This window comes from Thermobia domestica, chromosome 3 (genome assembly GCF_964235325.1).
Source record: "Thermobia domestica chromosome 3, izTheDome1.hap1.1, whole genome shotgun sequence".
In the NCBI taxonomy this organism is placed as follows: Eukaryota; Metazoa; Arthropoda; class Insecta; order Zygentoma; family Lepismatidae; genus Thermobia; species Thermobia domestica.
In genome coordinates, this window is record NC_137456.1 from 108455171 (window position 1) to 108474119 (window position 18949).

Genomic DNA, 18949 nt, shown 5'->3' on the forward strand with positions numbered 1-18949 from the left:
AAAAATATTTACTTTTATACATGATACTTGCAGCACAAAAAATAAATTTATTACTGTAATTACATAGTCATTTATTATTCTAGAACATTTAGTGCGTTTTACAAAATAATTTAATTTTAAGAAAGTGAAAATCGATATAAAAGTAAATTACTTTTCACACCTTTTCTTCTGTTAACAGAATAGAAATTGACATTTTATATTTAAAATGATGCAGACATTATAATACCTAGAGAAACATTTATGAATGATCGTCAGAAGTACTGTTTTACTTTACAGGTGCAATTCAGTACGGGAGTATGAGAACAAGGTGGTGGAAGTGGTACAAGATGGTTTAAAAACGTATAAGTGCTCCTGGTGCCCGAAGACGTTTGCTTTTCAAAGTCGCCTAAAAACTCATACTCGTATTCATACTGGAGAGAAACCCTTTAAATGTGATATATGTGGGAGAACCTTTGTGGAGAAAGGCACCATGACTAAACATCTTGCTGTACATAAGCCAGACAAGCCCTACTATTGTACACAATGTGGAAGAAGTTTCTCATCTGAAGAGAACTTAGCTGATCACCGAGTTATACATTTCTTATAAATTAACAATTAAATTTATAAACCATTTAAGTGTGAAAAAGAGACATACAGGACAAAACTATTATTCCATCTGTTTTAATGTGTATTGATATGTGTCGCTATTGATGGCAAGTGAATTAAGGTAAATGTCCTAATATTGTGTTTTTGTACCAAAATCTCTTATTAAGACGTAGTTACTTCTGCAGTGTTTAATGTTTTCTGTATTCAACTTAGTGTAAACAAGAGAACGTTCGGAAATATTTTCTGTTACGGGATATTTTGAACTATTATAGTATAACTATTAGGGTGTATATATGAGTATATAAATGGACAAAGGATGACTGCAAATAGTAATTAATTCATGAAAAGGCTTTCAGCACTGAGTGCTGTTTTAGTGTTTCTTATTAACCGTTTTGTGCAAGTTTAGTTGAATAGCGTATATATATATATATATATATATATATATATATATATATATATATATATATATATATATATATATATATATATATATATATATATATATATATATATGCTCCCTTCAGTTGGGTGATAGCTTATTTGGAAGAGTGCAGATGCAATAATGTGGCTATTAGAAGGAAACAAAAAGAAAAAATAGCTTAATTCTTAAATCATGTTTTTATTTAGACGAAAATAAATTAGTAAATAATGTAATTGGTTGCGTTATCAAATTTATTTTTGTTTTTCCTATCTCAATGTTGGGAGAACCATAGATGTGAGAAACTTCTTTGTGAAAGTGTTAAATTAACTGCTGTTGAATATTCATTTATAAAGTTTGGTAGTGTTTGCTCTGTTTTATTTATTTTGTCTGTGTCCAAACTGGTGTGAATTTTCATGGATCAACAATTGTTGGTATACCTGCTTTAGATCATACAAATCGAAACACTGGGCTCCTTTCAACTTATGAAATCCTCAATTCGTGGCAATGCGTGCAATACTTTTTCCAGAACTTTATTTACTGTAACTCGGAAGTTCCAGCATAACCTGATATTTCGCATCGTTTTTCTTCGCTAATGCTAATGGAGCCACCCAATCGAAATAGTTCACCTATGACAAAGTCCCATTTTGTCTAGCTGTTCTTTCACTTGTGGTTTCAATTAACCGGTATTTAAAATGCTTTTTTTTTTTTTTAATTATTATTATTAAGTACTACGTTGCAGTGGCAGCCGGTGGATTGTGGTTTCGGGTGTTGCAGTACGAACGATAAGAGACAGAAGATATAAAGTGGACTCATTGACTAATCAGCATAACTTTAGATGCAAATGCTATGTGACGTGTGAAATTAAATAAAATTCTGTTTTTTTAAAAAAAAATGCAGAACATTTTATCCGATTAATCACCTTAATTAATCAGTAAGTTCATTCTCCTCTCTTTGATTGGAGCAAATCTGCCTAATACATGCTGGTTGAACTCTGGTATTCTTATTGTCAGGTCTTTTTCGATGGAAAGCATAACCAATGGTGATAACCTTTCTTGGGACATTCAATTCCTTGAAAGCGTCAATTCTTTTTCATTTAGAAAAATAATTTTCGTCTTTTGCTGACGCCATAGGTACAGTTAATATTAATTTCAGAAGCTTTGTAGATTCACTAAATATTTTTCTAGATTATTGCGAACGATTCATTCTAGCAAACTCAGTCCCTGACAGTGATCCGAATTCCTCTTCAGCGTTGACTGAAGAGAGTTCGAAACAGAGATTAGTGTTATAAAAATGTCCATTGAACACACTTTACTCACAGTTTATTCAGGAAAATTTAAAATAAATTGAGGAAATGTATCTAGTGCAAACAACATTACGGTACTGCCATAAAACATTCTGTAAATTTAAACAGGATTTTTTTCGAACACTCTCCTGAATTGTCCGTTGCTTGTTTTGTCTAAGCCTTAATTGCAAGTTTTTCCTCAGTTGAAAGCTGGTCAATGTGTTTTGTAAGTTATTTACAGAAATCACGGTATACAATTAATTCAGAATTTGTAGGTTATTTACAGAATTAAAACACACACAATAAAATTAAATCTAATGAATAAAAACCAAAACACTGATACAAAAGAGTTACTGGCATATGAATTCCGATATTCATACATCAACACACACATATGTGCGTAAAAGAAAAAACTACATTCCAAATCATCCGTCTTGGTTGTTACGCAATGCACGATGAACACAATATACTTCCACATGAGGCGAAACAATTGTTATCAATGTCATATGTTATGGAAAGGAAACCTCGAAACCCGCCAGATGTAGGATCAGCATGTATACCTAATAGAAAGTAAAAGTCGAAGAACATCAAAATAAACAGCACTGCCAGTTCTACACCCAAAAATGTGTGTTGGAAGGGATTCGATACGTCTATGCAATATATACCTTTCTTATTCTGCAACCGAAAAGACGATAAGTAATAACTGTCACCTATATTCTTAGCAAAAAATGATAGAACAATTGTTTTTAAGAAAAGAGAGAGGGCATGATGAGGCGTAAAATAAAATATTTAGCCTACATCAATCGTTTCTCTGTTAAACAAGTATAGTTCGTTAGGAAAGTCTACAAATGTTAGTCAAGTTTCGAAATTTTTGGGAGGTCGGGACCCGGTGGACCCCCTCGTGGGTACGCCCCTAAGCATTGCAAACTAGTCCCAAATTCAATGTGGCGTTCCCCATCATACAGTTTTATGTGGAAATTATCAAGAGTATAAAATATACTTATTTTATAAAAGAAATATGTATATACTAAAATATTAGGCTATCCACAGAGGAAAAGGCGGGCGATTCTACATACTGACTTATTAATATTTGAATCACAAATTACTGTGGAAGAAGCCTTCATTATCAATATAAGCTAAGAATTAACTTGTAAATGCGGGTCTACTTTCATTTGTTTTCTGCTCTACTAGATATTTTCTTTCTTATTTTGTAATTCTGCAATCGCCTTTTTAATTGTCATTATATTGATTTGTTTCAGTATCGTCCTGTAATTTAAAAATATGAATGCATAAAAACAAATTCCATTTGTTAATTGCTAGTAAAATAAACTTTAGAAATCTTATTTAGCGCGAAAAACCTTCTCGTTCATTGGAAACCGTGCTGTGTTGCAGAAGCACTGCAACGACCAGCCCTTTAACTTCTGAGATAGGGGAAAGGAGACTTATCATTAGCTCCAATTCCCACGCTGAAGGAATCTGGTCGTTGCATGCTCAATGCAACACAATATAAATTAGAGACTTTGTGACGGATTATTTTTCGCTTTTTAAAATGGATTAACTGAACGGACACTTACAGAAGTAAAAAATATGTTATTTAAAGTGTATATATGCGAGTATTAAAAAGTATTTTTCTGTTCTTTACTACTATTGATGATAATAGTTTTTTCTTTAAATACTTTGGTCGTTGCGCAACGCTGCAACACTAACATTAGCCGCCACTGCTACGTTGTACCCTTTCAGTAGCGTGTTCAAGTCTCCATTAAACACTTCTTTGATTTTCCTAGTTACGTTGTCTGCCGCTGTTACTTTATCTTTCCTACGTTTGCTCCTATCGAAGAAATATTACCACTGAACTGTTCTTTCCAACTGGCTATAGTTTATCAATCCACAAATCTCTCAAAATTGGTTAATCTAGCTTAACACCCACTACGTATAACGGAACTGCCACGTGCTATTTTTCCAGTGCACTTCAACCACTATTTTTCCTTTTGTTTGTTTGTGTTTGTGTCTACATAATTAATGTTATGCGTTACCACTTGTTTGTTGGGGAAACACCCATTGCATGCATTTATATTGATTACTGATACTGCTGCACCTCTATCTAATTAAAAAAAAAAAATGTACAGTCACACATTACCGGCACATTACATAAGTCCTTGCGTTCACCGTCTGGTACTTCCGTCGCTAATAGTTCAACTATCTTATCTAAGTTTTCTTCCTGTACCACTGACCTTTCTTTGTCACTCACCGTTCTTACCACACAAATTTACCCTTGTACTGTTCTTTTTTTATTTTATTCCCACTGTTACTAGTATTCCTTACTTGTGTTTGCCCCCGTTTGTTTACTTTGCCTATCTTGATAGGGATTCAACACGTTCGCCTGATCTGGGTCCTCCTATTCTTTTTTTTTTTTTTCTCATTATCAAAGGTTTACACTTACACTGCTATTTTCACCGCTAATATGAACTTCATATTGTCTTCTATCAACAATTACTTAGGTACACTATTGTCATTTATGCCGTATATACACTGATTCCTTAAGGCTTCCTCTAAAGTGGCACCAAATTTGTATAGTGCTGCATGCTGTCGTAACGCGGCTACAAATTCCGTGACAGATTGACCTTTCGTTTGTTGAATAAATCCAAATGTTTATTTATTTATTTATTTATTTCATTTTCCGCCGTAAGAACTTAGCGTTCATGGCTTCGTCAAGAGATACAGTTACTATTACAAGTTATAATAATAATAATTGCAAGAGATACGCTACAATTAGTATTACAATTATTAAAAAAATAATATATAATAATACAATATATAAAGTAATAATATAAAATATATACGTAACAATAAAACAAACTAAGTGTACTTTTAGAGAAAATATAAATTTACCTTGTTTTATATATTTTAAAATTCAAATAAATTTTGATATTTACATTATAAAGAAAGATCACAGTGAAGATATTCATCTAAACCATAGAAAAGATGTTTGAGTAACAGTAACTTGAGGTGTCTTTTTTTAAACTGCAAGTTTGGCATTCGTTTGACACGATCTGGTAATTTATTATAAAGTTTTATTCCTATGTGGTGTAACGAATTTTGAGTTCTTGTTAGACGGAAATTTTGGATATGAATATGATTGGTTGTTCTTGTGTTGTATTCGTGTAGGTCCGAGTTGAGTTGAAAGTTTCTTTTATTCATATGTATAAATGATGTTGTTTCTAGAATGTATATACACGGCAATGGTAATATTTTAAGTTTCTGAAACAGTGGTCTACTTGGTGTATGAAACGGTACTGATAACATTATTCGTAACATTTTCTTCTGCATCGTAAACACTTTCTTTGCATAACAGGTATTACCCCAAAAAATGATTCCATACGATAGAATTGACTGAATCAATCCGAAATAAATTGTTTTCAATGTTTCTGTAGTTAGAATCTTACTAACTTTACGTATAAGATATATTTTTGCACTTAGTTTCCTCAACAAATCATTCACGTGATCGTCCCATGTTAACTTAGAGTCCAATTTTATCCCTAAAAATTTACAAGAGTCAGATACCTGTATGAGTTCCCCGTCTATACGTATTTGATGTATATTTAGAGAGTTCAGTTTTCCTTCATTGAAACTCATTATAGTTGTTTTCGCTGCATTTAAGTTAAGTTGGTTTGCTTTTATCCATTCTGTAATTTTATCTGTCGTGTTCTTAAATATGATTTCCTCGGAGCAAATGTTATTTGGAATTTCAACTAAAATATTTGTATCATCCGCAAAAAGTACGCTTTTGTTTGGAACTATATAATCAGGAAGATCGTTAATGTAGATAAGGAAAAGTATAGGACCTAATATTGATCCTTGTGGAACTCCGTGCCTAATGTGTCTTACCTCTGACTTGGTTGGACCTATTTCTACATATTGCATGCGGTTAGTCAAATAGGAGTGGAACCATAAATTAGCATGACCTCTAATACCATAACTATGCAATTTATTCAATAAAATTTTGTGATTAACAAGGTCAAAGGCTTTTGTGAGATCCAGAAAAATTCCATATATTTTATTTCTTCTCTCTCTCGCTTTATATATATCACTTAGAAAAGCAACTACAGCATTGTTAATTGATTTGCACTTCCTAAACCCGAATTGGCTCTTCGTGAAGATATTATTCTTTTCCAAAAAGGGCACCAATCTGTTATACATAACTTTTTCTAAAATTTTGGAGAAAACAGATAGAATAGAGATAGGACGATAATTTCCTGGGTCAGTAGTTGATCCTTTTTTGTGTATAGGTCTTATTTTTGCAAGTTTAAGATCTTCTGGAAATGTTCCCGTTTCAAGAGAGGAATTGCATATATCAGTCAACGGTATAAGAAAATATTCGGCACACATTTTAAGCAAGTAATAAGGAATATCGTCGGGCCCAGAAGATTTTTTCGTCTTCATTTTTTTAATAATCGATCTTATTTCTAACTCTGTGGTAGGTATTAAGTATATAGATACAGAATTACTAGATAATTTTATGTTGTTAGTCTTTTCAGACTCAGAATTTGAGTATGTTTTCGCAACGTTGGCAAAAAAATCATTAAGTAGGTTTGCAATATGTTGTTTATTTGTTATTTCTCGGCCATGCTGAATTATTTTTTTAATTTCTATTTTTTGCGTTTTTGATGCGGTTGATTGTTCATTTACTACTTGCCATAGTGTTTTGTTCTTGTTATCAGATTTAGATATCCTATTTGATGTGTGCATTTTCTTTGCTTCTTTTATTACACCTTTAAGAATACTCCTATATTTATTAAAATATTCTTTTAGTTTCCTATTATTCGTCCTTTTTACAATTGTATGTAGTTGTTTCTTTCTCATGCAGGAATTAATTATGCCTCGTGTTATCCAGTTGCATCTAGTTTTGTGAGAATATACCTTTATCTTTTTAAGTGGAAAGGCTATTTCGAAATAGTGCCTAACTGTATTAATGAACTGTCTGTATTTATTGTTTACGTCATTTTCTAGTAGTGTGTCCGTCCAGTCTTCCTTGCTAAGAAGATATTGAAAGTACTCCACGTTCGTTTCATGAAAGTTTCTTGCCCACTTACATTCTTTTCTATCAATTTTCCGATCTTGGGGTTGAAGTGTTATGTTTATTTGAACTGCATTATGGTCGGAGAGTGATGTGTTAAGATTATTTGCTTTAAAGGAAGTAGTTTCATTATCTATTATAATTTGATCTATACAAGATTCTGAGTTTTCTGTAATGCGGGTTGGAGTGTTTATAGTGTGTTGTAGGCCGAAGGATTGCAAAGTGTTTGATAATAATGTTAGGTGATTTGATGGTGTCAGGAAATCAATGTTTAGGTCGCCACATAATACGATTGGTTTACTTTCTTTCTTAACTAGAGTTAACAGTTGTTCTAATTTTTCAATAAAACGGGGAAAGGAACTGCCAGGTGTTCTATACATGACTATTATAATGAACCTATGTCCTGATTTTTCGATTTCTATTACTGCATGCTCAAATGTCTGTTCCTCATTCAGATACATGCTGTTGTTTTTTACCTTATACTTTAATATTTTTCTCACAAACATTAAAGCACCACCGCACCTACTGAATGTCCGGCAAAATCCACCAACACATATATAATTTGGTAGGACTGTATACTCTATTTCATCTTCCCTCAACCAATGTTCGGTAATACAAATTACATCTGGGTTCATCAGCTCAGTGTCGTTTCTGATTAGTATGTCTAGTTCATCTATTTTATTTCTAATGGATTGTATATTCTGATGTAGTACCTTTAGTTCAACTGTATTATATTGGTTTGATTGATAGCATACTGACCTAGAAGAGGTATCAGTGTCGATGAGTGGAGCATTTGTTATCTCTTTGATGCTTAGATTTTCATCAAACTTAGATACATGTTCCCCATTAACTACTTTATAAGTGATATTATTGTCTCGTCGCATAAAAAATCATTATTCCTGAGTTTCTCGGGTAATCGCCTTTGTCGATTGGTCACACGCGTACTACTACTTGGGGCGCCTATTGTTGAATGTGTATGTTTCTTTTGTGGTGTCATGCATTGAGAAATTGGGAGGATAACTTTTGCGTTTCTTTTGTTGTGTTCCGAAACGTTTTCATTGCCTTCTGCGTTACCATTAAAGAAAGCCATGGATTGCGAACTCTCAGTAGATGTATCTGTACTCCTTTTTTTAATGTTACATGTTTGGTTATGTACTGGCTTTTCACTATTAAGATTTACTAGTGTCACTGATGAACGCCCCAAATTGTGAAGCATCTCTTTTGCTGCAAACAAGATTTGGCTATCCTCACTGTGCATTTCAAGCAGTCCATTCCCCATAGCTAAACTAAAACTTACGTTGTAGAACTGAAATGTGTTCAAAGCTCTAGAGGCATCTTTTACAACTGTACATTTAGACGTTACCTTTGTATTATTAGTAACCTGTTTGCAGGCTAAAGATTTTGTTTGCCCATTTCTATACTGTACTGTACTATATGATTTTGCACTGGACTTATTACTTATTAATTGATTTACCTTGTCTACAATGAAAAGCTTACCTCTGCGGTTTAAATGTAGACCATGCTGAGTATGGTGCGTTCGGTCGAGAGACGCAAGATCGACAATATGTACATTAGTATACTTGTTACATAATTTCATGATTTCCTGATTGGTTTTCCTCACTTCTAAATTGACACAAGATTTATCAATTAAGTCGTACCGGTGAGGGACTGTACAAGCCAGAACATTGGTATTACCTAATTTACCTAATACACTTTCATAAGCAGCTATTACACTATTTGCTTCGTTTTTAGATACATCATTAGTTCCAGTGATTATTAACACATAATCCTCTTTTGTGAGTTTTTCTGTTTCTTGTACGCGGTCCTTCAACACTTGCTCAGATCGAGCTCCTGGCTTAACAAAGTTAACTGTTCTTACCTTGTTTAGTTTGTTGCTCATAAGTGTACCTAACCCACGACCTTGGCTATCTGATAATATAACTAGTTTCTTCAGGTCACTTTCCTGTCTATTACTCCCTTCAGCATTCCTATTTCTTCTGTTGTTTTGTCGAGCCACATTTACGTCTAATTTTGTTCTCAGCTTGTTATGGGTTTCACCATCTTCAAAGAATTTCGGAATACTTTTCCTGTCCTGCGACGTACTACTTTTAAAATGTTCTTTGACCATTTCACCTTCAAGCACTACAAATCTATTCTGAGTTCTAATGCCTTCTGGTGAACCTACCTGTTGATATTGTGTGGTTTTTACATTACGCATAGTTTGCGACTTCAGATTATATCGCGGTTTACTTTTATTTGTTTCGACCTTTTCTTTGTCCTCCAATAACTGCGTTTCGTATTTACTGTTGTATATTACATTTACATTGTTTTTCTTCTGCCGAACAGTTCCAACAAATTTCGATGAGTTTTTAGCTATTGGTTGGTTGACACTATTATGCACTGAATGAGGGACATTGTTTCTTTTCACCTGTTCAAGGGTGTTGCTTTCTTGCGAGTTGGGGTGTACATTAATATTGCGTTTTACAATTTCACTCCAGGATGCACTTGTATTTTCTTTTTAAGAGATCTGTCCATTATTTTGCAGAATGTCTTTAGATAATATGTCTATTATTAATTGTTTCGATAGAATTTCTTCTAGTTTTGCATTCAGTTCTCTTTGCAGTTTTTCACAATTAATACAAAACGAACCGTCCATTGTATAACATAAACAAAATTCTAACACAAAGAAGCTATAATTTTCAATATCAATGCGATTTTTCTGAAACCATAATTTCAGCGTAAACCGTAAAGTTAAAACAGGGTAAGCTGGCAACGCTGACTTTCATAGAGATTGCAGCTATGAGATTGCAAATGGCCGCCAATTTATTGTAATATATTTTTCAAAATTCTGAGAATCCACTACGAACTAATAAAATGAAATCTACACAGCTATTATTGTTTTGGCACAGCTTTACACTTTTATCCATTGGAGACTGGATTCAACATTTCTTTTTCCTCCAGAGGGCTAACTCGCATTTAAAATACTAACATAATACTTCTAGTGGAAGCACAAATACAAGTTTTGTTTACGTTTCACAAACCACTCAGAAATGGTGTTTAGTTTCGGTCATAAGGGGAACACTAACTTGTCGTTGATTTTAGCATAGATCATGGTCGGTATCTTTTTCTAGTCACAGATATCTCGTAATAACTTGTATGGTTTCATACTGAATGATGCAATCAATATAGACACTTTATGGGCATCAGGTAACTGCATCACGGTACAAAACTGATCGAAACTAACTTAATAATTACTCAATTCTTGGTCTTCAACCTCAAAAATGTCAAAGAGTTTGGGGTGTGTTATGTTCTAGACCTTTTTTCTTGTTGTCACTGCTATTTAGTTTAAATTAAACAACTAATTGTTTTTTCAAAATCAGACTGATATTAATTTACTAACAGTAATACATGCACACAACAAAGCTGATTATTTCAAGGATACCAAATATTAAACTTCTGTCAAGAAACTTTATTATTCCAAGTTATTCTTACAACTCTTACCAGCATACGTCCTTTCCTCAACCTACACATAGGCTACTGGTTACTCTCCTTCAACTCAGGTTATTCACATTAAGTTAGAAACTACACATACTATTCACTATTAGAGCCTTTATAACCATCATCACACACCTTTCTCCACTACAATAATCATGGATGAATCCTCAATATATATATATATATATATATATATATATATATATATATATATATATATATATATATATATATATATATATATATATATATATTAACATAATTTTCTTGTTTCTAAACAAATATCTATCTATGTTTCCAAATTTTAACGGATTTCGGGGCCTGAGACTTCAATTTATCTAAGAAGGTCAGTTGACATGAAATTGCATTATTAATATGAGCAACGTTTTCCAAAACGAGCATGGGAAATAATTACTTACCATAAAATAGTGAAAACACTTTCTTCCACAGCTTTAAAGTAGGTATATTATGACAGCTCCTACTAGTCATTTCATTAAATCGAAAGGGGAAGAAGTAGGCCAGATAGAAAGAAAAAATATCTGTAAAGTGTTCAGTTGGGCAGTATGTGCCCCAAATATCGCTACTTTAGACAATATAATTATCTTGGATTTGAAGGTAAAGTGTATCAACGAGTAGGTTTAGCTCTGGAGAATCCACGTTCACGAAATTCAATAAATAGTGGTTTGAGCCATTATGAGGAATATCACAAGTTGTTACGAAATCTATTTTGTTATCGTTAAGTTGATAATGTATAGAGCCTTTTTAATTCGAAGCCCAGGGAGACACGAAAAAAGTTCAAATTGTCAAAAATTCGAAATATTAAAAAATGCGCAGTTTTAAATACTATGAAGTGAATAAAACCGATGTACTTACATGAAAAAAAGAGAAAAGAAAAAGGAAAGAAAAGAAACGAAAGAAAGAAAATTAATGTGCAGTAGACTTTATCTTTAAAGCAACATATTATTTGTGTGATACAATCCCGCAAACAAATAAACTAGATATTCTTGCACATAAGTTAAATAACACATAGCATGAGAAAAACACTTAGGTATAGTACCACATAAACTGAATTATCACACTAAATCACAAACACATGTAAGAACTTAATTGTGTGTTTTCATTTAAGGAAGTTAGTTCGTTTCAATTTAGCTTCTTTTACACGGTCAACAAAATCCTCAATTTCATATATTGCGTGAAATACATCATTAATAAGAACATTCAATAAATTTTAAAATTTCAACTATTTTGGAAACTTCGTATGAGTTTACCGTACGCTTTTCTTTACTAAATCACATATCTCGTTTTTTAACTTCTTGACCATCATCAGATAGATTTTTTTTTAATCATCACTCTTCGGTACGGCTGCCTCTGGATAGCTAAAAACCAGTTGAAACTACATTCTTCTGTTTGCAATATGTACAACATTATTTTCAATACAATTTTCCGGGGGAATAGTATATTTTGTTCCAATTATATAAATTCGAATTGACGAGAGTGCTGTATATTACAGAGAACCTCTCAAGCGGACACTGATGGGAGATGATTATTTGTCCATAAATGAGAGATGTCCGTTACAGAAAGGTTACACAAACTTAGATTACTTGAAGATTATGTCGTAATTGAAGCAGTACACAGAAAATACATTACTTAAATATAGACTAATGTCGAAATAAAAGAGCTGATATTAGTTTATTTGTTCAAAATGTTGTCTGTTATCACCAATACTCTGGCGATGCCACCGAACTGCTGCATGAACTACCGACTGTAACGTACTAAGTTCGGCAGCTGTACGGGAACGTTCAATGGCTGCTCGTGGGTCATACAGTGTACGAGGCTTGCGCCTGTAAACAACGTTCTTGACAGTCTCCCATAAGTAAAAGTATAGACGAGTTAGGTCTGAGAAACATGGGGATACTCGACAATCGCTCTACGACCTATCCATCGTTCAGGTAAATTTTTCATTGAGAAACTGCCTGATAAGATAATGGTAGGGAGGTGGGGCATCATCTTGTTGGAGATAAAACCTCTAATCCCCATAGAGGTCTTTGATGGCAACCAAAATGCATGTCTCAAGCATCTGCAAGCACTCCGTACCGGTAATTGTGCTGTCAAAGAAGAACGACCCAATTTAACCTCGATAAGACAACCCCACACATTCACTTCCTGTAATTCACGTGTTCCGTGAATTTGCTGTTGTATAGCGGAACTGTAGACACAGTTGTATCGGTTTACTGTGCCATTGAATTAGAATGTGACTTCATCAGACAATGAGATAATTGTACTGGTATCACGAGCACACTGTCTCAAAGATTCTCTGGTGAGGGAGTCAATTGTTCTAGCACAGTAAGGGAGTTGGCATTACTTGTTACTATGTCAGGTCGTCCAGAATGGTTTTGTGCATATCTGTAACACAACTGCTGGCTTCAAATTTATCACGAATTCAGGCAATTCTTAAATATGTCGGTGGCTGTGTCCCATATTTCATGTACCACCTCAAGACCGCCTTCCTTTTTTCAAATATCACCCTTACAGCCATTTTACTTCACTCACGCCACCCACACAAAAGAAGAAGAAAAAACATTATGGGGATGAAATATAATAGCAAAATATCAAACATTAAACTATTATACTACCCATAATGACATTTCCGTCAATCTCCATTTCAGAATTATTCACAATTAATACATATTTAACCACTATATATATATATATATATATATATATATATATATATATATATATATATATATATATATATATATATATATACTGTGTAGGGGATGATTGTAGAAGAAAATGATTAAGTCGGCCAAGGCCGTCGTGCATCACGTACGCCTGCCACGCTATCTGGGAAGAGATATCTCGAGCAGGGCAGAGAGGCGCAGAGAGCGGTAAATATGCGTGGTCTTGAGTGTAGTGTGTCAAAAGCGGTCAGCAATGCCTCGTCGTCGAATACAACAGCACTTCCAGCAGGTTTCGCAGTTCGATCGGGGTCAAAGTGTTGCACACTGTACTTGTTGCTTACCGTACAGAGAGATTGGTGCTAGAGTAGGACGGAATGAATCTACCGTGGCACATGTGTGGAATCAGTGGGTATAGGAAAGCACAGTAGAGCGACGTAATGTTCCCAACATCTGCGTCAAACGACAGACTACGAGGACAGACGCCTGGTACGCATGGCCCTAACAGACTGTACGGCCACATCAAGACGGCTAGTGCAGGAACTAGGGGCGATTTTATGACGTCTAGTGTCCTCACGAACCGTGCTTCATTGGTGGAGCGGGGTATTTTTCCCTCGCTGTCCATTGTTGCGGATTCCTGTGCAGGTACAACATAGACGTGCGTACCATACATGGTACGAACACCATCAGGCATGGATTGAGGAATGGAATGCCATACTCTTCTAAGATGACTCCCGCATCTGTTTACAGCATCAAGATGGACGTATACGTGTCTGGCTTCATGACAACTGCATCATGCATCGTCATACAGATCCTTCACTGGGCATCATAGTTTGGAGTGTCATTGCCGTAGCTGTTCGTTCGTGTCTCGTACGTATTCCACGAACATTGAATAGCCAACGGTACATCCCTATTGCAGTCCCATTTATTCATGGACTGCATAACGTCACTTTCCAACAGGATAACACGAGACCCCATGTTAGAAGGAAGGTCCTTGCATTCCTGGAAGCTACCACATACCTCTGCTTCCGTGGCCTACTCGTTCGTCTGATCTGTCTCTGATTGAGCATGTCTAGTCCGTGCTGGGTCACCGGCTGGCTCAACATAGATTTCCTCCACCTAATATTGAGGAGCTTTGGCGCCGAGTGGAAGCTGCTTGGATGCTATACCTCAAGCAGACATCGATGGGCTCATTCTCTAAATGCCTTGTCGTGTTGCAGCAGTTTTTGCCGTTCGTGGAGACTCCACACGCTACTAGTTCCTGGACATTCTGCAACCCTGCTACGCTTGTCACATCATCAACCTGTAAGTGTAATCATTTTCTTCTCTTATTATTACCTCTCTGTTTGCCAAGTTTTACATTTCTATCTCACCTCTTTCTAGGTATTGCAATTTTCATGACGAGGAGTATATTCTTATTTAGAGATGTACGATAGGAGAGATTTTACTGTACTAATTTAGAAAAATGAATAACAATTGGAATTTCTGACATCACAAATAAGATACATCCCAAAATAAATGTAATCGTTAAACAAAAAAGCAGTGATTGTAAATCCCAATAAATCGAATCAGTTTAATTTATTAAATTTTAGTGTTTAGGGGGGAGGGTAATAAATAAACTTACATAAAGATCTACATAAAACACATAGAATGTTTTCAATATATCTACGCATCGTCTGCTGATCCTGCTTAGGTAGAAACTAACACATGGAAAAACTTTTTCAGTAGATTATTTCATATCCCGAACGGGAAGGTGAATCGGCTTCGATTTATTTTGAGTTTTTGTCCCTTTGAGCACCGAGGCTATATGAGACGTGAACCTACAACATAATGTGGAATCTGAACCATACGAGCTTCCCCGAAAATCGAACCGAGGTCTCCTCCACAGAAGACGCGTAAGCTAATCATCTAGTCACAAGAGAGCTCTGGCTGTAGTGAGATCTTAATTTTGTGTGGTAGAGAAGATGTAGACCGATCAATGTCCGATTCCTGGTCGCTGGCTTAATGGCTATTGGGCCCGCTTTTGGTCCACATGGTCCCGGGTTCGATTCCTGGTGGGAGAGTATTAAAATTAGAACGCATTACGTTGGTTCGGATCCCACCTTAAACTGTAGACCGACGTCTCACTTAGTTTTGTGTTATAAAAGGGGACGCTAGACTTCAACCAATAACAGGAAATTATTGCCCGAGGAAACCTACAGACATCGTGTTGTCATCACAAGCTTAGAAGAGGAACTTGCCTGTTATGGTTGGGATGAGTGCTCTTATCATTGAACGATCGTTTTCTCTTCGCTCTTCACTTATAGAATCACAAACACCTATATTTTACTTCTATATGTCATTTCTCGCAGTAATAGTGAATACCTCTAACTGACGTAAGATAAGTGTTCAGATGCCTTAGTTTTAATATTCTTCACTTTTGTGTAATATTTAGCCCTGTATTCCGTGACTTTCTTCCAAGAAATGTGTGCTGTGAGCATTCCCTAAGAAGCTTACGTACGCAGTTTGCATGAAATATTATTATTGAATAAGTTACATGGACATTACCGAATTCTTTTTTACGTAGTGTATATACTAAAACTGTGGTACATAGTATATGGTATATACAAGTTTAAAAAAAGCAGAAGTTCAGAGCCGTGTAAAATGTTGTTTGTGTGCTTCCCTCCCCCCTACATTTGTTCGTTCAACTATTCTGTATGCAACTAACCTTTCTTTAACTATAAAGCCCATATTTGACTCCAAATAAACTATAGCTCGACATATTTCTATGTCCAAAAAATGTATCTTGAATGTATTCAAATATCAATGAATTCAATAGCAATAGCTCGTTGTATTAAGACACCAAATTATTATTGGGAAAAGATAATTGTAAGTCATTTTTTATATATATATTATTGCTGTCCTGTACTATTCTGGTAGACTGTATTTAAAGTCTTTGGAGTTACACTTATGCTGTCATATTATAGTACTGCTTGATGTTCACAGTATTCATGTATATACGATTTTGATAGTCTTGTGCGAAAATGACCACTAGAAATTCGTATTAAAATAATCCTGGTATCTGTTACTACATTACACATTAGCGAAACAACTGAATATCTTGTATATAATTGATGCAGAGAATATATTATTTGAAGAGACATTTGTAAGAAAACATGAGAGGTACTGTTTTACTTTTCAGGACCAGTTCTCAGAGAGAAGATGAGGAAGATGTAAAAGGATACGAATGTTCATGGTGCTCGAAGATATTTCCTTTTCAAAGTCTCCTGCGAAGACATCTTCTGACCCATACTAGAGAGAAGCCCTTTAAATGTAGTATATGTGGGAAGGGGTTTGGCCGAAAAGATGAGATGAAAAAACATGTAATGGTTCACAAACCAGATAAGCCCTTCTATTGTAAACAATGTGGAAGAAGTTTTTCATCTGAAGAAAAGTTAGCACAGCATAGGATTATTCATGTCATATGAATTCACTGTTAAATTTCAAAGGTTAGAAGTGTGGAAAGAGTTACATACAAGCAAGTAGAAGTATGTGGATGGGTGTGTGTAGCTTTTCATCTAATAATTAGATCTTGCAAGTGAAATATTTCACGATATTTAAAATTTAGCGATTGATACTCAAGATACCTAAGTATTAAACTAATATTTTGTATACATGATTACCCAATTTCTATGTTAATCATTATGTATAAATTTGTATTATGACATTGTGAGCTTTGAAATAATTACTTTTCCCCATGGTTTAATAAAGGTAATGCATATTTAAAAAATCTTATGGAGTCTTTCATAAGTTACTTAATATTTTACTCTGCTTGTAGATTTAAGCTTGTACGAGAGGTTTTTCCTTTTTAGGGGGGAGGGAGGGTCAATTTCCGCTAAGCTTACCTGAGAAGAACCATATGAGATGATGAAACGAGGATAAGACAAAACTATTCATTGGACATCGTCCACTTCCACACCGATAGACGAACTGTACCATTTAATTGTTATGAAATAGCGAGATTTAAATAATATTGAGTGCATTCAAAGCGCCCACCAAGTTTATTCGATTTCTGCAGACGCTACTCTCGAAATTTCAAGGAATTCAGTAGGCAGTTCAGAAATCGTAATCTACGCCTTTCACGAACCACCTGATTCTCGCGTTCAGTAAAATCGTCTGCCGTCAGAGTTTTCCGCCCTTGTTGTGCACATCAGTAAGTCCTTCTTCAGAGTCTCTGTAGAAATCGTGCACACTGCCATTATTTGTGAAATTCCCACCGTAATCCTTACCCATTCGACGATGAATTGCGGTTGTATTATGCCCTTCCGTCTGGAGCAATCGAATTATATCATGTAGTTTTCATACGTGGCGGACACTACGATTGCTCTTGATACGTTTTCAAACTCGCTACTCTACAGTGATAAAACGGAAGAGTCTGTCTATCGGGTGGGAAAGGGGGAGGGGAAGAAGTCCAATAAACAGCTCTGACTCGTCCCTGTTTCGTCATCCCACTAGTTGCTCTCCTATGGTGGCTTAACGGAAATTGAAAAAAATAATCTGTATAAAAATTACGTTTACCAGAGGACACCACACAATGACTGATGTTTTATTTCCTGTTTCACATTGGTTTCTTTCAAAGTATTGTTTATGGACTATGTGTGAAAGTTCCAGTTTTAATATTTCAAACGCACGTGTAAGGTTTCCTCTCTTATCAGTCCTACGTCTTAAGTCTGCATTTAAAGATTCACGTACACCAAATCATTTTGTGTGAAAAATTATATCACGTCGCATAGGAAATTAGGGTATATTTTCCTATTCAGATACATTATTCTATTGGGAAATGAAAATTCGTAATGTAGATAGTGCGGCAGTTAGGAAACGAGTCTGGATCTGTAAAGATAAATGAATAACAAGTGGAATCAACTTGCCTCCTTTTATTCAAAGATGGAACCCCCTTTGTTCTCACACAGCTTTGCACGATCCAATAAGACATGGAACTATTTTTGGAAGTCCTGGACTGTACTGATATTCAAGATCCTTGTCACTGTTTTCTGAATGGTGTAAACATCGTCAAAAGATCCTTCAGCAGCGCTTTTAACTTGGGGAACAGAAGGTAATCACAAGGGACAGGTCTGGCGAGTACGCAGGTACTGTTGTGGGACCAAAAACTCAAGAACAATCACTGCGTTGTGTGCAGGGATAATAATGTATTCTTTCCAGTTTCGACCCCTCTGTTAATGAATAGTACACGAAAAGCGCACACAGTTTCCGTTTTTTTAAGTCCTCCGTTATTATTTGACCAATACTTTCCGTATTCATCCCCCACGAGGTCTGACATTACCCTAAGGCTTGGATTTCGGTCTTTCAAAGTATTCAGTTGTTCTAACAAACCTGCGTAGACCTGGGTACTACTCAGACTCCCTATCAGCAAT

General features: G+C 35.1%; 1 protein-coding gene across 1 annotated transcript; it reads left to right on the forward strand.

Moving 5' to 3' along the window:
• The first annotated feature begins 556 nt into the window (after positions 1–556).
• On the forward strand, positions 557–17308 carry LOC145680657 (uncharacterized). The gene is made up of 2 exons (XM_081751435.1): positions 557–706; positions 16720–17308. Exons 1-2 carry the CDS (start codon positions 690–692, stop codon positions 17003–17005), a joined length of 303 nt encoding a protein of 100 aa, XP_081607561.1. The 5' UTR covers positions 557–689; the 3' UTR covers positions 17006–17308.
• Positions 17309–18949: the final 1641 nt, after the last annotated feature.